Raw genomic sequence first — 23,614 nt, 5'->3', positions numbered from 1 at the left:
GCTTCGCTCTCTTGTTTCTGCTCCTCTGCTCTGCTTTTCCTAGCAGCTTTTCCTCTACCAGTCATGCTTACTTCCAGGTCGGGAGAGTTGCTGCTGTTTAATTTGTAACCACTGAGTGCCCAGATTGACTCCTAAGCCGCTTACAAAATTTTAAAAAAGAATTGCACAGCATTGTCAAAATACAGAATCTCGTTTCCTAAAACAACAACAACAACAAACCTCATAATTAAAATACATGTAAAAAAAGATTGCAATTGAAACTTTCAGGTGTAAACGACCACGATTAAAAGGTGCAGAGGAACAACACCATTCAACCGTCGCAGTGATAGAAACCAGAGACACTGGTGGAATCTAGACGCATATAAAAAACACTGTGAAAATGCTTTGGGGGAAAAAGGGGGGGGGGGGTGTTGAAAAATATATTGAATTTGCCATAAGCTCATCATCGCCATCTAGTGTCACATTTGTATAAAACTTAGGGAACAAGCTGTACTACCAAAATGACTGAGGTTTTAAATGACAATTTTAGGTTATATTTTAGTGATCAAGATTTTATATATATATATATTTTTACTGCTATATCTGTATTGTCTCTATTACAAAGTAAAGGGTAAAGGGACCCCTGACCATTAGGTCCAGTCGTAACCGACTCTGGGGTTGCGGTGCTCATCTCGCTTTACTGGCCGAGGGAGCCGGCGTGCAGCTTGCGGGTCATGTGGCCAGCATGACTAAGCCGCTTCTGGCGAACCAGAGCAGCGCACGGAAACGCCGTTTACCTTCCCGCTGGAGTGGTACCTATTTATCTACTTGCACTTTGACGTGCTTTTGAACTGCTAGGTTGGCAGGAGCAGGGATCGAACAACGGGAGCTCACCCCTTCGCGGGGATTCGAACCGCCGACCTTCTGATCGGCAAGTCCTAGGCTCTGTGGTTTAACCCACAGCGCCACCCGCATCCCTCTGTTATACCCAATTGCAATTCAATGTATTCCTGTTGTGTTTTACGATTTCCCTGATATTGTAAGTGAGACGGAACTGGTCTGTGACCGTAATAATAAAATTCACTTATTCAATGCGCTTAAAATGTGGTATTTGCAGCTGTATAGCTGAGTCCTCAGGTTGAGAGATGAAAGGAACTATGTATGCAGATACATCTTCAGAAGCCAGAATTGGTGGAACCTTTATAATATTGTCTTCACTCGGCGCCAGAAAGCCACCAGATGGCCACACACTTCATCACCTTTCCTCCCACAAACTCAAAGTGGTGTCCATAATTCTCTTCCCAATCCTTGTTTTATCCTCCCAACAGCCTTGCGAGGTAGACAATCTTAACGGCCGAGTGGAGATTTGAACCCGCATCTCCCAGATCCTATTCTGACCATCAAATCGCTACATTGCACTGGCATTTAAAGACACTGCAAATCTGGCCTCTTAATATCCAACATGCAATTTATGGTTTATTTGTGCGCTAAACTGGTTTGACCTCTTTTCATGCAGCAAAATAAGTTTTTATGTTGCGGCTGATTGTATTTTATTCTTGTGAGCTGGAGAGAGAACGTTATCCGATAGTTCAGCCGATATAACGGTAGTATAATACTAGATTTCGGAGCCGTGCAATGAAGCTGCAGGTTGAAAGATTCAGGGCAGACAAAATAAAGCTTTTGTTCCCGAAGCGCATAGTGAAACTGTGGAACTCACTGCCACAAGATGTAAGGCTGTGCGCATGTAAGAACATCCCCCCATTTTATTTCATCTCTGAATTCCTTTTGCGCAGTTAGAGCTCTGCAATCTGAAATCTGTGTACGAGCCTTACTAAACCCATCTAGTTTTTAATTTTCAAGTTTGCAGATGATACTACCATAATGGGTCTAATTCCAGGAGGAGATGAATCAGTGTACAGAGGAGAGGTTCAAAAAGTATCTACATGGTGCTTAGAGAATAACTTGCACCTAAATATTAGCAAGACAAAGGAGATGGTGTTGGACTTTCGGAGGAAGAGAGGGGAACTAGCCCTGTTGTATATTGGTGTGTGTGTGTGTGTGTGTGCGTGTGGAGAGAGAGAGAGTCTCTTCCTTTAAATTCCTGGGAATTTACCTTAGTGAAGACCTCACTTGGAAAAACAATATAACTCAGGTGGTTTTGTTGTTGTTTAGTCGTTCAGTCGTGTCCGACTCTTTGTGACCCCCTGGACCAGAGCATGCCAGGCACTCCTGTATTCCACTGCCTCCCGCAGTTTGGTCAAACTCATGTTCATAGCTTGGAGAACACTGTCCCACCATCTCGTCCTCTGTCGTCCCCTTCTCCTTGTGCCCTCCATCTTTCCCAACATCAGGGTCTTTTGCAGTGAGTCTTCTCTTCTCAGGAGGTGGCCAAAGTACTGGAGCCTCAGCTTCAGGATCTGTCCTTCCAGTGAGCACTCAGGGCTGATTTCCTTCAGAATGGAGAGGTTTGATCTTCTTGCAGTCCATGGGACTCTCAAGAGTCTCCTCCAGCACCATAATTCAAAAGCATCCATTTTTTGGCAATCAGCCTTCTTTATGGTCCAGCTCTCACTTCCATACATCACTACTGGGAAAACCATAGCTTGAAGTATACTGACCTTTGTCGGCAAGGTGATGTCTCTGCTTTTTAAGATGCTGTCTAGGTTTGTCATTGCTTTTCTCCCAAGAAGCAGGCGTCTTGTAATTTCGTGACTGCTGTCACCATCTGCAGTGATCATGGAGCCCAAGAAAGTAAAATCTCTCACTGCCTCCATTTCTTCCCCTTCTATTTGCCAGGAGGTGATAGGCCTAGTGGCCATGATCTTAGTTTTTTAGATGTTGAGCTTCAGCCCAACAGATACTTCATTTCCTCAGGGTCTTGTGAAAGAACAATGTTAAACAACAACTGATGAACTCCTTTTACCGGTCCACAATTGATAGTGTCCTCTCGTATTGTATCACAGTGTGGTATGTTGGCTTGACAGCCATGGACAGAAAGTCTTTACAAAGGGTGGTGAACACAGCGCATGATATCATGGGCTGTCCCCTGAGCCCGCTAGATGACGTTGCAACGGATCGTTGCCTTAGGAGAGCAAGAAAAATTCTCAGGGACGATTCACACCCCTGCCAGCTCCTCTTTAATCTTCTACCCTCAGGCAGGAGATATAGAAGTATAATCAGTCGTACCAATGGGCTACAAAACAGTTTCTATCCGTGGGCTGTTAGGCTGCTGAACAGAAAATAATATAGTGCAACTGACTTTCGGGGTTGGTGTGTTGCGCGACAAGCACACAGAGTGCAATGAGATTGAGTGTTTTTTTTGGGGGGGAGGCTCGGTTAATTTCATTTTACACAGGTTGTACATTGACAATAAAGGTATTAGTTACAGGTAGGTAGCCGTGTTGGTCTGCTGTAGTCAAAACAAAATAAAAAAATTCCTTCCAGTAGCACCTTAGAGACCAACTAAATTTGTTATTGGTATGAGTTTTCGTGTGCATGGACACCTCTTCAGATAATAAAAGGTATTCTTATAACATTAAGCATTAGCAATTAACTCCAGCAACGCTTCTGATGTTTGATCACACGGCATTAGCCACAAGCCACAAGTATCCTGCATTCCTCAAGAAATACCACAGTTTCATCAACCAGCTTTCATCCAATATTAAAATATAAGTTGCAATTAAGCTGAGGTGTGTACGCCGAGGATAGTAATTGCACATGCTCAGAAGATAGGAGTTTGGTCCATCCGGCCCAGGCAGGAAGTTAAGACTATATCCTTCCACAGCGGTTAGTTGAGAACGATTTTTAACTTTTCTATATGGTTTGTATTATGCTTTTATTGCTGTAAACAGCTTTGGTCTATACCTTTAATGGCCTCAGCGGCCTATGTATGAGACCTGCGACCTGCAAGTGTAGGGCAGTATATCTTTATATTTATATATTTTTTGTTGATTAAATTTATATACTTCCCTACACACACAGGTCGCAGATCTCATTCATAGGCCACCTGGGCCATTAAAGGTATTGACCAAAGCTGTTTAAGTTGTTGTTGTTGTTGTTGTTGTTTAGTCGTTTAGTCGTGTCCGGCTCTTCGTGACCCCCTGGACCAGAGCACGCCAGGCACTCCTGTCTTCCACTGCCTCCCACAGTTTAGTCAAACTCATGCTGGCAGCTTTGAGAACACTGTCCCACCATCTCGTCCTCTGTCGTCCCCTTCTCCTTGTGCCCTCCATCTTCCCCAACATCAGGGTCTTTTCCAGGGAGTCTTCTCTTCTCATGAGGTGGCCAAAGTCTTGGAGCCTCAGCTTTAGGATCTGTCCTTCCAGTGAGCACTCAGGGCTGATTTCCTTCAGAATGGAGAGGTTTGATCTTCTTGCAGTCCATGGGACTCTCAAGAGTCTCCTCCAGCACCATAATTCAAAAGCATCAATTCTTCGGCGATCAGCCTGCTTTATGGTCCAGCTCTCACTTCCATACATCACTACTGGGAAAACCATAGCTTTAACTATACGGACCTTTGTTTAAGTTAATGATATATTAATTCCAATGGGTCTACTCTGAGTAGGGCTTAGCTGCGTATGATCCCTTGACCCTTCCGCCTGTATGCGCTAACACTTCCTGTTCTTTTTTTTTAGGCCACCACCGAGCCGCCGAAAAAGAAACCAGACCCCATCACATCGGAGACTGTGGTGATCTGGGGCTTGCGCCTCTGGCAAGTGGTTGGGATCTTTGCCCTATTTGTCATGAGTGTCAGTAAGTCTCACCTCTCTGCCTTCCATCCTAACCCCAAGAGCCTCATTCCAGCATTAGAAACTCAGCTATACAGTGGTACCTTGGTTCTCAAACTTAATCCATTCCGGAAGTCCGTTCCAAAACCAAAGCGTTCCAAAACCGAGGCGCGCTTTACCATAGAAAGTGATGCAAAATTGATTAATCTGTTGCAGACTTCTGAAAGCAAGCCCTGTAACATAACTGTCTACTTTTCCCTTTTCTTGCGAGGAATCCTATTCAGAATAAGGGAATTTCCCTTTAAAAAAGGGGAAAGTTGACAGCTATGCCCTGAAACAGCAGTTTGACATGAATTTTACTATCTCATGAAGCCATGGATCCGTAAAATGAAAGCAATAAACAATGTACTGCAGTCACACAATCAATCCATCAGTAGCTGAACTGGGTTCCACACAGTCACAAAAACAAAAAGTGTTAAGTTGTGGGTGAACATATCAGACGACACAGCGATCCTTCAAACAGCTATTGTTTATTCCCAAAACAGAACAGAACTGAACTGAAGGTTTCAGCCAGCCTGCTTATATAGAGCTCCTCTACAACGCAACAGTAACCACTTTCTGTAACTATTCAATCACTGAACGTCACTTTCAATCCCTTATTTGCATGTGTGGACTTGAGTGAAAACTATCTACAGTGTCCCCCTGCTGGCCCAGGGTGAGAACTTCAGTACATAACAAAAAGAGCTGCAAAAAGAAAAATGCAAAATAAATAGCAAAACCAGACAGACCTCAGCATAACACTCAAATCGGAAGCGTAACACTCAAAACGGAGCATTTCCGGCTTGGAAAAATTTTGCAAACTGGAACACTTACTTCTGGGTTTGCAGTGTTTGGGTTCCAAGTTGTTTGAGTACCAAGGCATTTGAGAACCAAGGAACCACTGTATAAGCTAGGCGCCAAAGGACTCCTTAAACCAGGGTTACAGTCGCCAAAACGGAATGTCTGGTTGCCATTTTGGGGGACGGTGGCTTAAAATTTATATTTTTCAATTTTTGGTTCCTGAAATTCATTCTGATGGCGTAGATAAAATAGAACAGATAGAATTCTGCAGGATGCGTTCCTAGTGTGTGAAAACAGCCAAGATCCCCAGGCTTGTATCTCAGGATGGTGGAAAGGTCAGGCGCGATCCTGGCAACTGGGCATCTTTACTTGGTTGCGAGTGGCTGATAGCCGGGTGCAAAATGCGCCTGGCGAATTTCGAAAGCTGAATCATTCACACAACAAGGTGTGAATAGTGCACAGAGAGGGGCGTGGTCTTGCTGGTGGATGGCCCCGCCCCTGGCCCCACCCCTTGCTCATTCAGAAGCATAGCTGTCAACTTTTCCCTTTTTAAAATGGAAATTCCCTTATTCCAAATAGGATTCCTCGCAATAAAAGGGAAAAGTTGACAGCTATGTTCAGAAGAAGCTATGGTTTTCCCAGTAGTGATGTATGGAAGTGCGAGCTGGACCATAAAGAAGGCTGATCGCCGAAGAATGGATGCTTTTGAATTCTGGTGCTGGAGGAGACTCTTGAGAGTCCCATGGACTGCAAGAAGATCCAACCTCTCCATTCTGAAGGAAATCAGCCCTGAGTGCTCCCTGGAAGGACAGATCCTGAAGCTGAGGCTCCAAGACTTTGGCCATCTCATGAGAAGAGAAGACTCCCTGGAAAAGACCCTGATGTTGGGAAAGATGGAGGGCACAAGGAGAAGGGGACGACAGAGGACGAGATGGTGGGACAGTGTTCTCGAAGCTACCAGCATAAGTTTGACCAAACTGCAGGAGGCAGTGGAAGACAGGAGTGTCTGGCGTGCTCTGGTCCAGGGGGTCACAAAGAGTCGGACACGACTAAACGACTAAACAACAACAACAGAGGAAGTCCTGCTGATGCACATCAACTAGGAACTCCCCTGGGGGTCACCGATAGGGGGTGTGCCTTAGGCCCTCACCTCCCCAGGCTTCGGACAGAGCCACCCCCCCCCCCGGAATCCTTTATCGGACTTCCCTTCAATATGTGGGGCAGGTGATGGCGCTACCTCCCCTATTCCATCTACAGAACAATGCCAATGCCTAACCGCCAATACCGAGGAAGTTGTGACGATTTGCTATGAGGCTCACTGAGTGCTCACTGGAAGGACAGATCCTGAAGCTGAGGCTCCAATACTTTGGCCACCTCATGAGAAGAGAAGACTCCCTGGAAAAGACCCTGATGTTGGGAAAGATGGAGGGCCCAAGGAGAAGGGGACGACAGAGGACGAGATGGTGGGACAGAGTTCTCAAAGCTACCAGCATGAGTTTGACCAAACTGCGGGAGGCAGTGGAAGACAGGAGTGCCTGGCCTGCTCTGGTCCAGGGGGTCACGGAGAGTCCGACAAGACTAAACGACTGAACAACAACAACAGCATGTTCAGAAGACCGGACAGGAATGAACCCATGGAGGTTAGGAGACCGTGGCTGCCGATACAATCCTGCTCACAGAGGCCCTCTCAGCAGAATGTAAATGTCATACTGGATCAGGCCCAGGGCTCAGCTAAGTCCTGATTGGCCGTCCAAAGTGGCCAATCAGAAGGCCAAAAGCAGTACCTGAGTGCAACAGCAACTCTCCCCCCATTGGCAGTTCTGAGATGCATGTTACTCATAAGTAATTCCCTGGTTTTAAGTGGCATTTGCTTCCCAAGCAACAGCTGCAGAACCGTGAACAAAACTTATTCTTCAGGTTAGCTCAGAAATCATCTCTGCTCTCAAGCAAGAAGGCTTAGGCCCCTTCAGGCAGCCAGCATAGGCAGGTCTACTCGGGAGTAGGTTTCCAAGATGCTCAAAGACCAGGGTTGCCTATCGCTCCCTTCTTCTGAGAGGTGATTCACGGACACACAAAAATACTTCTTCATATAGAGGTTTATAAAAATGCATGGCATGGGGAAAACACATACAGTGGTACCTTGGGTTAAGAACTTAATTCGTTCCGGAGGTCCGTTCTTAACCTGAAACTGTTCTTAACCTGAAGCACCACTTTAGCTAATGGGGCCTCCTGCTGCCTCTGCGCCGCCAGAGCACAATTTCTGTTCTCATCCTGAAGCAAAGCTCTTAACCTGAAGCACTATTTCTGGGTTAGCGGAGTCTGTAACCTGAAGCGTCTGTAACTCGAGATACCACTGTAGTTAAATAGTGCTATTTTTGCAAAACACAATAATAGGAATGTCATCACAAGCATAATAATCTCTAGAACTTGCGGAGGCCCAATGAAGACGAATGTTGGGAGATTCAAGATGGATAGAAGAAAGTTGTTCTTCACGCAGCACATTGTTAAACGGTGGAACTCCCTGCCACAAGAGGCAGTGATGGCCACAAAGCTGGAGAGGTTTAAAAGAGGATTAGAGGAGAGGGCTATCGATGGCTGCTAGCCAGGGCTGGGCCATGTCTCCACAGTTAGATACAGTGATGGTTCTAAATCCTACTTGCTGGGAACTACAGGAGGGAAGAGGGATCCTGTGTTCGAATCCTGCTTGCTGGTTTCCGAAAAAGTGCATCTGGTTGGCCGCTGTGAAAATAGATGGACTAGATGGGTCACTGGCCTTACCCAGAAGTTCTGTTTACATTCTTAAATTACCTCAGAGGGCTGCCTATCGCTCTTTTATTCTGAGAGCTGATTCACATTTTTAAGCACAATATTCAGAGTCCACTGGATCCCAGCAAAACTATACCAGAAGAAAATAACAAGGGCAGACAACTGCTGGAGATGTGGGAATAAAAATGCGAACTTAGTACATATGATGATTAACTGCCCGGTGATAAAATCATTTTGGTGCGAGGTGAGGATGTTTATAGTAAGAGTAATAAAGAGAAATTGTTATTTAGGGGAATTGAATTTAATTCTAAATTATATTCCGGATACGTGGGAGATTTCAAGGGGTAAAAAAAATAAAAATGGATGTACCGTGCTATATTAGAAGCAAAAAAAAAACTTGTTTTGATTAATTGGAAGAGCCACAAAAAGATTCCATTGAGCACATGGAATGATAATATTGACAGATTAGCTACATATGAACGAATTGCATGTCGACGCAAATTAAGAATGGATAAATATGAAGAAATCTGGAAGGAATATTTAAGCGATAAGGCAGACAATACTGGGAGGAGAGAGAGGTGGGAAAATATTGTTCAAAGGGTGCAGTCATAGGTATATCAGTGTATTTAAATCTGAATTGTCAAATTGTGTTATTGTTACTATGACTTTTGTTGTAGTGTTTTTTGCGGTTGTTGTTTGTATTGAAAAAATGATTATTATTATTTTTTTTTAAAAAAAAGCATGCGTCACCCCAAAAGTAACATGGGTATAAGAGACAACCTCACGCCTTTACTCATTTCGCTCTCAAGTCAGCAATCGTTTGGTGCAGCAAACAGAGTGGAAGGATCTTTTGGCTAATTTCATTTACTGTTTTCCCACCGACAATGCTATTTATCTCCAGGAGCAGAAAGGGAATCTATCATTTTTAGAACAAGCCAGCTGAAGGCTGACTTTGGAGAATACTTGTAATTGTTTTCAAAATAAAGTGAGGTTTGTGTGTGATCTATAACCTCAGAGTAATGGCAATGGTATCCAAAAAGCCAAACTTCCATTAATTCATACCCCCCCCCCCAACATTTCTCCTGTGAAAATAGGGATGTCCCATTCCATTGTGATTATTTTACTCTTTATACCCCACACATCTTACTGGGTTGCCCCAACCACTCTGGGCAGCTTCCCACAGATGTAAAAACATAATAAAATATAATAAAAAAAATAACATTCCCTATACAGGATTGCCTTCAGGTGGTTCGGGAGGTCAGATAACTCTATACCCTCTAACATTTCTCCGATGAAAATAGGGACGTCCTAAGGAAAAATGGGACATTCCAGGATCAAGTGGCTTCTCAAAATCAAGGACGTCCCTGGAAAATAGGGATCCTTGGAGGGTCTGTTAATTTTGGCAGCCATAATGAAACACAAAGAGATACATTGGTACCTCAGGTTAAGTACTTAATTCGTTCCGGAGGTCTGTTCTTAACCTGAAGCACCACTTTAGCTAATGGGGCCTCCCGCTGCCACCACACCGCCGGAGCATGGTTTCTGTTCTTATCCTGAAGCAAAGTTCTTAACCTGAAGCACTATTTCTGAGTTAGCGGAGTCTGTAACCTGAAGCATATGCAACCCAAGGTACCACTGTAATTTTATCTTTATCATCACCTCCCAAGGAACTAGTTGATACAATTCAACAGCACAGCACTGAGTTCCGACTTGCACCCCAACTGACTTTGGAGGAGACCCCTGACTTGCACGCCTGATGTGGCTCACTGTGCCATTTTTGGTCAACTTGGCAACCCCGGCCAGGCCTTGGGTTTGACCCTGATGCCTTGCGATGATCAACTTACCATCTAGAACAGGGGTTGGCAAGGTTTACCAGCCATGGGCTGAGGGCCTTCTGGAGGTTCCATCGCTGCGAGAAGCCAAGTTGCAGGGAACCAGGCAGAGTGGCACCCGCCCTGTGGAACGCCCTCCCACCAGATGTCAAAGATAAAAACAACTACCAGACTTTTAGAAGACATCTGAAGGCAGCCCTGTTTAGGGAAGCTTTTAATGTTTAATAGGTTATTGTATTTTAATATTCTGCTGGAAGCCGCCCAGAGCTGGACCTCAGTGTCCGGGCAGAAAGATGGAGGTGGAAATGCACCTTCAGATATACTGGACCGAGGCCATTTAGGGCTTTCAAGGTCAGCACCAACACTTTGAATTGTGCTCGGAAACGCACTGGGAGCCAGTGTAGCTCTTTCAAGACTGGTGTTATTTGGTCTCGGCGATCGCTCCCAGTCACCAGTCTAGCTGCCGCATTCTGGATTAGTTGTAGTTTCTGGGTCACCTACAAAGGTAGCCCCACATAGAGCACACTGCAGTAATCCAAGCAAGAGTTAACTAGAGCATGCACCACTCTGGCAAGACAGTCTGCTGGCAGGTAGGGTGTCATCTTGCATACCAGATGGAGCTGATAAACAGCTGCCCTGGACACAGAATTGACCTGTGCCTCCATGGACAGCTGTGAGTCCAGAATGACTCCCAGGCTGCACACCTGGTCCTTCAGGGGCACAGTTACCCCTCCACACCTGCCCGCCTCCTGTCCCCCAAAAACAGTACTTCTGTCTTGTCAGGATTCATCCTCAATCTGTTAGCTGCCATCCATGCTCCAACCGCCTCCAGACACTCAAACAGGACCTTCACCGCCTTCACTGGTTCTGATTTGAAAGAGAGGTAGAGCTGGGTATCATCCGCATACGCAAAATAACTGAGCAAGTATTAGAAGTCACCCCAGAACTGGCCCTACTAAGATAATAGAACAAGGATGGGGAATTTATAGTCCTCCAGATAAAACTGGACTCCAACGCCCATCAACCCTGAGCATTAGCCATGCTGGCAGGGGCTCATGGGAATTGGAGTCCAAGGACGTCTGAAAGTCCACAGGTCCCCCGCCCCTGAATTTATGCAAAATTTGCACGACAGTATTGAGCCTCACAACTTACCACCTGTCCGCGCAGAGGAGGGGACCCCATCTTCTTAGGGCTCGAAGCTCACCGTCCCCAGGAAGAAAGGTAAATAAATGGCAGGACTTTGCGGGTGAAAAAAGGTGGCTCTTTGGCTGAATGCAGAGTTCCTTCCTCCAGAATGCATAACCAGGATTTGCCCAGCATCAGATCTGGAGGGCTAAGAAATTCTTGAGACAGGCCTGTCTGGCCTGAGAGGTCCTGGTTTCAGTTCAGAGCAGGGAGATAAGGCAAGAAATTTCATGGCGACAGGATAGTCCTCTTATCTTCATCCCTGAAATGCTTTGAAGTTTTCCTGAAGGCGGGATCCGAGAAAGGGGCTGTTCTTTGACCATTCATGGGATGACCAAACCCTAATTCTGGAGGAGATCAAAGACCTCTGAAGGCAGCAGTAGAGGTGTAGATTCACAGAAAGCCCAGCCAGGTAAAGGACCCTTTTCTGTGTTCCCCACCAAGCATTCCTATGAGGGTGTCTGAAGACCTCAGAGCCTTGTTCGTTTGCACTGTCCTTCAGGTAGTCTGTGCCTAAGCTTAAAGCCATAAAACCATGCGTAAAAAGAGTGGAAAACAGCTTTTTTAAGCATGCGAATGGCCGTTTAAATCAGTGATAAGCTAAGAGCAGCTTGAAACGCATGCAGATAGTCTACATATCTGGGTTGGTATGCAGGGATTGTCCGAAGACCTTTGCTCAGATAGGAAGAGGCAGGTCAAACATTGTTTAAGAGTGATTCATGCTGTTTTCTGACGGATTTCAGGAAAGAAAGAATTTGATACTCCAGGGAACTTCCCGGTCTCTGCAGCCTATGATGAAAAGAAGGAGTTAATAGGATCTGGATCATTTTAGAGTCAGGGTGGGCTGGCTTTAGCCTGTAGAATCATAGAATTGTAGAGTTGGAAGGGCACCCCCAAAAATCATCTAGTCTGTCATCCACAAAGGCCGACATTGATGCTAAAATCCAGCATCGCCTGAGCTCTGTGAGTGCGGCTTTCTCCCAATTGAAGCGCAGAGTGTTTGAAGACTGGGACATTCGCAGGGAAACCAAAATGCTTGTTTACAAAGTTATTGTACTACCAACCTTACTGTATGCTTGTGAAACATGGACCACTTATCAACACCATCTCCAACTCCTCGAAAGATTCCGTCAACGGTGTCTCCGAAAAATTTTATGCATCACTTGGGAAGACAGACGAACTAATATCAGTGTACTGATCAAAGATCACCAGTGTCGAAGCAATGATTCTTCAACATCAACTTTGTTGGACTGGTCATGTTGTTCGGATGCCGGATGATCGTCTTCCAAAGCAACTACTCTATTCCGAACTTAAAAACGGAAAGCGTAATACTGGTGGTCAACAAAAGAGGTTTAAAGACTGCCTCAAGGCAAATCTTAAAAAAGGTATTATAAGCACCAACAACTGGGAAACACTGGCCTGCGAGCGCTCCAGTTGGAGAACAGCCTTTACCAAAGGTGTGATGGGCTTTGAAGACACTCGAACTCAGGACGCAAGGGAGAAAAGTGCTAAGAGGAAGGCACGCTTGGCAAATCCACACTGTGATCAACTCCCACCTGGAAACCAATGTCCCCACTGTAGAAGGACGTGTGGATCCAGAATTGGCCTCCACAGTCACTTACGGACTCATTGTTAAAACCGTGTTTATGGAAGACAATCTTACTCGGCTATGAGGGATCGCCAAAGAAAGAAGAAGAATGCAAGGCAGCCCTGTTTAGGGAAGCTTTTAATGTTTGATCCATTACTGTATTTTAATATTTTGTTGGAAGCCGCCCAGAGTGACTGGGGAAGCCCAGCCAGATGGGTGGGGTATAAATTATTATTATTATTATTATTATTATTATTATTATCATCATCATCATCATCATCATCATCACAGCTAAAGAAACCCTGGCATTGATGCCATCCAACCTCTGCTTATAAACCTCCAGTGAAGGCGTATTATTATTATTACCTTTGAGTATTTTCCTTGTTTTACCACTCCCTGCATGTTTAGCTTGATGGGTTTTTACATTTGTAAAGGAGCAGGGGATTTGATTCCTGGGGAGAGAAATGTGCGCTGTCACGGGCACTTTAAAATGGCAAACATTCAATTGCTCGGGCCATTAAATTCACGCTGGGATGCACCGTTCCAGCATTATGGCTCTAATTTCACCGCTGGCATCTGAAGTAGGAAGGAACAGAGCTGTGTTTGGTGTGGAGAGGATTTGCACGGTTAAATAAGCACAAATGCTTCTATCTGTATGCCTGTCTATCTCTATCATCTATCTATCTATCTATCTATCTATCTATCTATCTATCTATCTATCATCTATCTATCTATCTATATCTATCTATCTATCTATCATCTATCTATCTATCTATCTATCTATCTATCTATCTATCTATCTATCTATATCTATCTATCTATCTATCTATCTATATCTATCTATATCTATCTATTTATCATCTATCTATCTCTATCTATCTATCTATCATCTATCTATCATCTATCTATCTATATCTATCATCTATCTATCTATCTGGGACGCAGGTGGCGCTGTGGGTTAAAGCCTCAGCGCCTAGGGCTTGCCGATCGAAAGGTCGGCGGTTCGAATCCCTGCGGCGGGGTGCGCTCCCGCTGCTCGGTCCCAGCGCCGGCCAACCTAGCAGTTCGAAAGCACCTCCGGGTGCAAGTAGATAAATAGGGACCGCTTACCAGCGGGAAGGTAAACGGCGTTTCCGTGTGCGGCTCTGGCTCGCCAGAGCAGCGATGTCACGCTGGCCACGTGACCCGGAAGTGTCTCCGGACAGCGCTGGCCCCTGGCCTCTTAAGTGAGATGGGCGCACAACCCCAGAGTCTGTCAAGACTGGCCCGTACGGGCAGGGGTACCTTTACCTTTTTATCTATCTATCATCTATCTATCTATCATCTATCTATCTATCTATCATCTATCTTTATCTATCATCTATCTATCATCTATCTATCTATCTATCATCTATCTATCATCTATCTATCTATCATCTAATCTTTCTATTTTAAAACCACCCTCTTGCCTAGCAGCTAGAAAGGGGGAGGGCTTCAATGTATCGTATTTTTTGCTCTATAAGTCTCACTTTTTCCCTCCTAAAAAGTAAGGGGAAATGTGTGTGCGTCTTATGGAGCGAATGCAGGCTGCGCAGCTATCCCAGAAGCCAGAACAGCAAGAGGGATTGCTGCTTTCACTGCGCAGCGATCCCTCTTGCTGTTCTGGCTTCTGAGATTCAGAATATATTCTTTCTTGTTTTCCTCCTCCCAAAACTAGGTGCGTCTTGTGGTCTGGTACATCTTATAGAGCAAAAAATACGGTAGTATTTTCCGTTTCATACGGCAGACAGACTGACAATTGCAAGGGAATTACAGTGGTACCTCGGGTGAAGAACTTAATTCGTTCCGGAGGTCTGTTCTTAACCTGAAACTGTTCTTAACCTGAAGAACCACTTTAGCTAATGCAGCCTCCAGCTGCCACCGTTCACAAGAAGCACAACAGCCACCCAGGACACAAAACCCCGTCTCTGAACGGTGATTAAGCATCCAAGCTTTCTGCGAGGTTTTCAAACTACAGTGGTACTTCGGGTTAAGTACTTAATTTGTTCCGCAGGTCTGTACTTAACCTGAAACTGTTCTTAACCTGAAGCACCACTTTAGCTAATGGGGCCTCCTGCTGCCGCCGCGCCGCCGGAGCCCGATTTCTGTTCTTATCCTGAAGCAAAGTTCTTAACCTGAAGCACTATTTCTGGCTTAGTGGAGTGTGTAACCTGAAGCGTATGTAACCTGAAGTGTATGTAACCCGAGGTACCACTGTGGTACCTTGGTTCTCAAACTTAATCTGTTCCAAAACCAAAGCGTTCCAAAACCAAGGCGTCCTTTCCTGTAGAAAGTAATGCCAAAGGGATTAATCTGTTCCAGACTTTTAAAAACAACCCCTAAATCAGCAATCTAACATGGATTTTACTATCTAACGTAGGGGTCAGCAAACTTTTTCAGCAGGGGGCCAGTCCACTGCCCCTCAGACCTTGTGGGGGGGCTGAACTATATTTTGAAAGGGGCGGGGGAATGAACAAATTCCTATGTCCCACAAATAACCCAGAGATGCATTTTGAATAAAAGCACACATTCTACTCATGCAAAAACACCAGGCAGGCTCCACAAATAACCCAGAGGTGCATTTTAAATAAAAAGACACATTATACTCATGTAAAAACATGCTGATTCCCGGACCGTCTGCGAGCCAGATTTAGAAAGCGATTGGGTCGGATCCGGCCCCCGGGCCTTAGTTTGCCTACCCATGATCTAATGAGACCATTGATCCTTAAAATGAAAGCAATAGACAATGTATTGCAGGCACACAACCAATCCATCAGTAGCTGAACTGGGTTGCACACAGTCACAAAAATAAAAAAGAGCCGCAAAAATGAAAAATTAATAGCAAAAACAGACCTCAGTGTAACACTCAAACTTCGGAAAAAAGTTTGCAAACCGGAACACTTCCGTGTTTGCAGCGTTCGGGTTCCAAGCTGTTTGAGTACCAAGGCGTTTGAGAACCAAGGTACGACTGTATAGCATGGGAATAGATCTGCAGAAATCACCCACATAATTAACCATGGGATGATATTTTCATTTGTTAGGACAACCGCAGCCTTCCTTAAAGGCTGATTAAATGCTTTGCTATCTTGTCTCCTCAGCTCGCAGCAAGGCTTTTTATTTTTTTTAACTTCCTCTAATTTATGGTTTCCAATTCCATCGTTGCTGAACGATAGCAAATGCTCTATCATTTCCTTCCTGCCCGATCCGTTCCTCATTTTTCATCCTCTCCTGCCTCCTTTTTTTCACCTCCCAAGTTGAGGCTTCTCATTACCCCACACATCGGACACTGAGATCCTCCTTAACATTCCTGGATATGTTAATCCCAGATGGGGCAGAGCTGCTTGGGGTTTCTCAGCCATCGGCGAAAGGCACTCTGCACGTGCTCAGGGGATCTTTTCCCTCTGTTATCACGGTGTGCAATTCAGTGAAGGGAATCCTTAACATACACAGGCTCTGAAGCTTAAACAAGCTTTGCCAGAGAACTAAAGGAGGCAGTGATCGCCTTCAACACACTGAAAGATCTGTGCCCATAAAGGAGGGCTTGAAATGGATTTTCAGAAGAGAGAAATAAATCATTGTCCATTAACAGAAAGCTAGAACTGAGGGTTTTAATTTCTCTGGAGATGGTTCATGCCTCTTATCTGAGGAATGAGCCCTCATTTTCGTCTTGGTTGAAAGCTCAGTTTCATCCGGTCATAAAAGGGCAGCAGAGTATATTACTGCCAGAAGCTGTTTGATATATTTAGTTTTTTTAAAATATGCTTGAATGCTGTTCACTAGGGATTGGGGAAGAGTTCTCTGCAGAATGAGCATGTCAGGGGAACCTGGACTCCTCTCCCTGAGGTGCTAGATTTCTACCTGCAAGGAGGCTTTACAAAAAAATCCTCAAGGTGTATTTATATAAACTGCCTTAGGAGGAGGAGCTTATCTTACACGCCCTGCCTGCTTTTTAAGTGCCTTCCTCTAAAGAATATCGGTGGAAAATGCATTGTGGGACAGTTCACGGGGTCAACACATTCCAGTTGCTTAAAATGCCTCTAGATTGCCTGGGTGGAAAATGGGCACAAGCCTGTCGAGAAACCTCTGGCTTTTGCATGGTTGTAAACCGTTTTGCAAAGGTAGAATTCGCACCCATAGCTCTGCTCCCTTTTGCCTCTGGCTCCTGAAATTCTGAATGCCTCTGAAAGAGGCTTTCCCACCCTTGATTTTAGAGTCATAGCACTGCAGACTCAGAAGAGAAGCGGTTTAGTCCTGCTGGCCACATGATCCGGAAAGCTGTCTGCGGACAAACACCAGCTCCCACGGCCTGAAAGTGGGATGAGCGCCACAACCCCATAGTCACCTTTGACAGGACTTAACCATCCAGGGGTCCTTTAAAGGTAAAGGTAAAGGACCCCTGACAGTTAAGTCCAGTCGCGAACGACTCTGGGGTTGTGGCGCTCATCTCGCTTTACTGGCTGAGGGAGCCAGCGTTTGTTCGCAGACAGTTTTTCCGGGTCATGGGGCCAGCATGACTAAGCCGCTTCTGGCGAACCAGAGCAGCGCACGGAAATGCCGTTTACCTTCCCACGGGAGTGGTACCTATTTATCTACGTGCGTGGCGAGTTCCTCCCCCAGTGGAAATAAAGATACATGACACAATTATTTAAGGTTAATGAGCTAAATAAGGCCACACCTTTATTGGTTACAGGTGATGAGCAGTATTGGCCCGTGCACTTGAAGTCGAGGAAGGGTTAACCACCAGTAGGGACCTTGCTGACAAAGGTCCGTATAGTTAAAGCTAAGGTTTTCCCAGTAGTGATGTATGGAAGTGAGAGCTGGACCATAAAGAAGGCTGATCGCCGAAGAATGGATGCTTTTGAATTATGATGCTGGAGGAGACTCTTGAGAGTCCCATGGACTGCAAGAAGATCAAACCTCTCCATTCTGAAGGAAATCAGCCCTGAGTGCTCGCTGGAAGGACAGATCCTGAAGCTGAGGCTCCAAGACTTTGGCCACCTCAGGAGAAGAGAAGACTCCCTGGAAAAGACCCTGATGTTGGGAAAGATGGAGGGCACAAGGAGAAGGGGACGACAGAGGACGAGATGGTGGGACAGTGTTCTCGAAGCTACCAGCATAAGTTTGACCAAACTGCAGGAGGCAGTGGAAGACAGGAGTGCCTGGCGTGCTCTGGTCCAGGGGGTCACAAAGAGTCGGACACGACTAAACGACTAAACAACAACAACAGAGGAAGTCCTGCTGATGCACATCAACTAGGAACTCCCCTGGGGGTCACCGATAGGGGGTGTGCCTTAGGCCCTCACCTCCCCAGGCTTCGGACAGAGCCACCCCCCCCCCTGGAATCCTTTATCGGACTTCCCTTCAATATGTGGGGCAGGTGATGGCGCTACCTCCCCTATTCCATCTACAGAACAATGCCAATGCCTAACCGCCAATACCCAGGAAGTTGTGACGATTTGCTATGAGGCAGGTGAAAACCAAGCGGCTGGTGCCAATTTGCCAAGTGGAAAAATTCCTACCAAGCCCCTCAATGGCGACCCACCAAGGTCCATAGCAAGGTCAAGGAACGAAAACCTTATAGGGCGGGAGGGTGGGAAACCGGAGCAGCTGTTAGCGGCAAAAGAGGGAGATCCCTGGCCGTGCCTGAGTTAAATAGGGCAGGCCACGCCTCCCGAGCCAGCCGATTGGCTGCCCAGGGGATGACACGGCCGGGGATTCCCGCCGCCATGCACGTGTTGGGGCCATGATGCCCACAATCCCACCTCCTCTGCAGGGTGGAAGTGGCTTTGCACTGTGTGCTTTCGAACTGCTGGGTTGGCAGGAGCTGGGACTGAGCAATGGGAGCTCACCCCATTGCAGGGATTTGAACCCGCATCCCGAGGGGTCCTTTCCCTTTCCCTTTTCGAGAAGATGAGTTTGGCAGGTGAATCCCTTGCCCAGACTCTTTTGAGCTCTCCAAAAAGAGGCTAGATAGTCTTCTGTTGAGTATGACCTACAGTCTTGCTCTCCCCACCAGCTGCTGTGTGGTTTTAACCCCTTGCAGCCCGTGCTAAACTCCCCCTTGTCTTTCTCGCTGCCTGCAGTCATCACTCTGTGCTGCATCTTCAAATGCCGTATTCCTCGGACCAAGAAGGAGATTGAGGCTCGCTACGCCAAACGCCAGGCTGCCAAGACCTACGCAGACAAGCTGGATACCGTTCCTCCACTCAATGAGCTCACCGAGATCCCAGGAGGTAGTTTATTATTATTATTATTGTTGTTGTTGTTGTTGTTGTTGTTGTTGTTGTTGTTGTTTGGTTTTTCAGATTAAAATTTTACAGTCATCTATCAAACATAGGTCATAAAGACAAGATTCCAAGGAATCTCGTGGACTTCCCTCCTCCCCTTTGTGGGTCCCAATGTTAACCCTTTCCTCCATCTTTAATCCAAATCTTTTACCTCTCCATTGGGTCCAAAATTCACCACTAAACTACATGTGTTATTCCTACACTTTGTAGAGATGGCGTTTATGTGTGTGATTTGGTGGGACTTGTCAGCGACACTTCCGTGCCTTTCCTTTCATAATTCAAACACTGTTGTGTGCAGGGTGTGTTGTGTGTGTTCACCTGCTACATTCCATCCCCTTATTGGTTTGTTTTTGTTCTTGTTTTTGTCATGCATTTTGTGTGGTTTTTTATCTTATTTTTTTGCATCGTGAACCGTATCGCTATCTGTGGCTGGAGAGCAGTACAGTGGTACCTCGGGTTAAGTACTTAATTCGTTCCGGAGGTCCGTTCTTAACCTGAAACTGTTCTTAACCTGAAGCACCAATTTAGCTAATGGGGCCTCCCACTGCCGCCGTGCAATTTCTGTTCTCATCCTGAAGCAAAGTTCTTAACCCAAGGTACTATTTCTGGGTTAGCGGAGTCTGTAACCTGAAGCGTATGTAACCTGAAGCGTATGTAACCCGAGGTACCACTGTATACAAATAATGTTGATGATGATAATAATAATATTTCAAGTCTAAGCATGTCGCTGGTCCTCAAAGGTTCTCCTTCATTTCCCTTCCCTTTGCTGTTGCACAGTTCTCTATCCCTCTCTCATTCTCTCTTATATCCTTTTCTGATTCTCTGCCCCTTTCAGGCTCCACTGAAAACCTCCCAACTCTCTCTGGGCAAGTCGACTCCCTTCCTCTAAGTTCTCTGCCGGTGGTGAAAGAGGAAGATGAAATAGCACTGCCGATCCACTAGGGGGCACCCTCTGCCTATGACTTCCCTTTGGCTTGTTCTTGCTTTCTTTGGAGAAGGACTCTGTTGCAGAGACTTTTGAGATTCTGCCGCCTCCCTCTGCTTTCGACCTCCTCGTTCCAGATTTTCCTTCTCTGATTCTGCCGTTTTCCTCTTACCGCTTTCTCTCTCACTCGCTACATACAGAGGATATTCCAGCCACAGAAGCAGGAAACGCGTAACGCTCAATTTATTCAGCAATCCCGTAGCTCTATTGAACTCAAAGGTGCTCCCTTCAGATTGCAGTCAATTTAATTTGCTTTAAAACAAAAAACCTGCCAAGTTTCAACAAAAGGTCTCCAGCCATCTGGAACAATAGCATTAGCTTTTAACCGGAAATTCACCTTGCGAAAGGAAAGCGTTCCCATTCAAATGGCTTGCATGAAATAGGAACCTCGCCAAAGAAAAGAAGAAGACGTACCTAGCCTCTGCTGGAATAAAGATCGCCGGAAGAAATATCAACAACCTCAGATATGCAGATGACACAACCTTGATGGCAGAAAGTGAGGAGGAATTAAACAACCTTTTATTGAGGGTGAAAGAGGAGAGCGCAAAATATGGTCTGAAGCTCAACATCAAAAAAACAAAGATCATGGCCACTGGGCCCATCACCTCCTGGCAAATAGAAGGGGAAGAAATGGAGGCAGGTAGAGGTTTTACTTTCTTGGGCTCCATGATCACTGCAGATGGTGACAGCAGTCACGAAATTAAAAGACGCCTGCTCCTTGGGAGAAAGGCGATGGCAAACCTAGACAGCATCTTAAAAAGCAGAGACATCACCTTGCCAACAAAGGTCCGTATAGTTAAAGCTATAGTTTTCCCAGTATGGAAGTGAGAGCTGGACCATAAAGAAGGCTGATCGCCGAAGAATGGATGCTTTAGTGCTGGAGGAGACTCTTGAGAGTCCCATGGACTGCAAGAAGATCAAATGTATCCATTCTTAAGGAAATCAGCCCTGAGTGCTCCCTGGAAGGACAGATCCTGAAGCTGAGGCTCCAAGACTTTGGCCACCTCATGAGAAGAGAAGACTCCCTGGAAAAGACCCTGATGTTGGGAAAGATGGAGGGCACAAGGAGAAGGGAACGACAGAGGACGAGATGGTTGGACAGTGTTCTCGAAGCTACCAGCATGAGTTTGACCAAACTGCGGGAGGCAGTGGAAGACAGGAGTGCCTGGCGTGCTCTGGTCCAGGGGGTCACGAAGAGTTGGACACGACTAAAAGACTAAATAACAACAACAAAGCCTCTGCTGGATCATTTCCCTTGTTTTCTATGCTAAGCGCCCATTTCAAAGATTCATGATCACCTTGTTCACTTAGCCGGAGGAAGGATTGTCCATCAGTAACTTTGACACTCTGGCAGATGAGACCAGTCCAGAGGACCTCCTGTGGCTTTCTCAATGCGATGGGAAGATTCAAGGACAATCAAAGAAACATTTCAACATTTCAGTCTGGCATAGTGTAGTATCAAGAACAGAAAGAACAAGGCTTCTTTGGGCTGATGAGGAGATGAGGAGTTAGACCTAAAATAAAATGAGATTACCCAGCAAAAGCATGCTCACACCTCTCTCTTTTTTAAAAAATATATCTTTATTAATTTAAAATAAATGCATTTATGAAAAACAGACATACATACAAGTAAACAAACAAATACAGTGCTGCCCCACAAGACGAATGCCTCGCAAGATGGAAAACCCGCTAGACGAAAGGGTTTTCCGTTTTGGAGGTGCTTCGCAAAACGAATTTCCTATGGGCTTGCTTCGCAAGACGAAAATGTCTTGCGAGTTCCTGCGGGGTTTTTTTCCTTCCCCCCTTTTTTCTAAGCTGCTAAGCCGCTTATCAGCTGATCCGCTAAGCCGCTTATCAGCTGATCCGCTAAGCCCCTAAGCCGCTAATAGCGCTAATCCGTTAAGCCGCTAATGGTCTTGCTTCGCAAGACGAAAAAACTGCAAGACGAAGAGACTTGCGGAACGGATTCTTTTCATCTTGCGAGGCACCACTGTAACAGAAAAATCAAACAAACTACCACACTATAAGATATAAGAAGATTAATATAATTATCATCATATACACTCCTGGTATTGAACACAATAGTAAAATTGATAGAGAAGAAATTTAAAACTGACTTCCAATTAATCTCACTGTACTTTGTCTATCCATTACTTTATACCACACAGTTACATATTTCTTACATAATTTCTTTTTACCTCCCTACAAACTTGTATTTATACAATACAGGGATCAGTCTAATTTTGCCAAGATGTTTCCTTTTATTCCATAGTTTTCTAAATATTCTTTAAAGATTCTCCAATCCTTATAGACTTTTTGTTTTGGTTGGCCTCTTACTCTTCCTGTCGCTTTCGCTAGCTGCAGATATTCTACCATTAGAGCATGCTCACAGCTCTCATTGAGTTTGTAGGTACAAATCCAAGAGGATTGCCTGTAATTACCGTATTTTTCGCTCTATAAGACGCACAAGACCACAAGACGCACCTAGTTTTTGGAGGAGGAAAACAAGAAAAAAAATATAAGATTAAAAAACATTTTGTTATGTGAAAATGGCTTTAGATACCTATTAGATCCATAAATTACTATCTATCTATCATCTATCTATATATCTATATCTATCTATCATCTATCTATCTATCTATCATCTCTATCATTATCTATCTCTATCATCAACCTACCTACCTACCTACCTACCTACCTACCTACCTACCTACCTATCATCTATCTATCTCTATCATCTACGTATCTACCTACCTACCTACCTATCATCTATCTATCATGTATCTATCTATCATGTATGTATCTATCTATCTATCTATCTATCTATCTATCATCTATCTACCTACCTACCTACCTACCTACCTATCATCCATCTATCTATCTATCTATCTATCTATCTATCTATCTATCTGTCTATCATATCTCTTCCTACCTACCTACTTCTATCATTATCTATCTCTATTATCTACCTACCTACCAATGTACAGTGGTGCCCCGCAAGACGAATGCCTCACAAGACGAAAAACCCGCTAGACGAAAGGGTTTTCTGTTTTGGAGGCGCTTCGCAAAATGAATTTCCCTATGGGCTTGCTTCGCAAGACGAAATGTCTTGCGAGTTTTTCCGACTTTTTTCCCTCCCCCCCCCTTTTTCTAAGCCGCTAAGACGCTTATCTGCTTATCCGCTAAGCTGATAAGGCGCTAAAAGCTGCTAAAATCCGCTAAGCCGCTAATAGCGCTAATCCGCTAAGCCGTCAATGGGCTTGCTTCGCAAGACGAAAAAACCGCTAGACGAAGAGAATCGCGGAACGGATTCTTTTCGTCTTGCGAGGCACCACTGTACCTACCTATCTATCATCTATCTATCTACCTATCTATCTATCATCCACCTATCTATCTATGTATCTTAA

At 45.2% G+C, this 23,614-nt stretch overlaps 2 protein-coding genes across 3 annotated transcripts in view; one reads left to right on the top strand and one right to left on the bottom strand.

The window, feature by feature from the left end:
- The window catches only part of ALS2CL (ALS2 C-terminal like), a 97,838-nt gene extending 86,497 nt beyond the window's left edge, over positions 1 to 11,341 (bottom strand). For both annotated transcript variants that reach the window (XM_079996444.1, XM_079996445.1), the window contains exon 1: positions 11,297 to 11,341. In XM_079996444.1, coding sequence (XP_079852570.1) covers positions 11,297 to 11,326 — 30 coding nt within the window. In that variant the 5' untranslated portion in view covers positions 11,327 to 11,341. The remainder of the gene's footprint in view (positions 1 to 11,296) is intronic.
- Positions 1 to 20,880, top strand: part of TMIE (transmembrane inner ear) — a 34,112-nt gene extending 13,232 nt beyond the window's left edge. The window contains exons 2-4 of the mRNA XM_079947102.1: positions 4,614 to 4,731; positions 19,019 to 19,168; positions 20,058 to 20,880. Of these exons, the coding sequence (XP_079803228.1) occupies positions 4,614 to 4,731; positions 19,019 to 19,168; positions 20,058 to 20,164 (375 nt within the window). The 3' untranslated portion in view covers positions 20,165 to 20,880. The remainder of the gene's footprint in view (positions 1 to 4,613; positions 4,732 to 19,018; positions 19,169 to 20,057) is intronic.
- The last annotated feature ends 2,734 nt before the right edge of the window (positions 20,881 to 23,614 follow it).

This window comes from Podarcis cretensis (genome assembly GCF_951804945.1).
Source record: "Podarcis cretensis genome assembly, chromosome: 12".
In the NCBI taxonomy this organism is placed as follows: Eukaryota; Metazoa; Chordata; class Lepidosauria; order Squamata; family Lacertidae; genus Podarcis; species Podarcis cretensis.
This window is presented reverse-complemented; position numbering and strand designations above follow the sequence as displayed.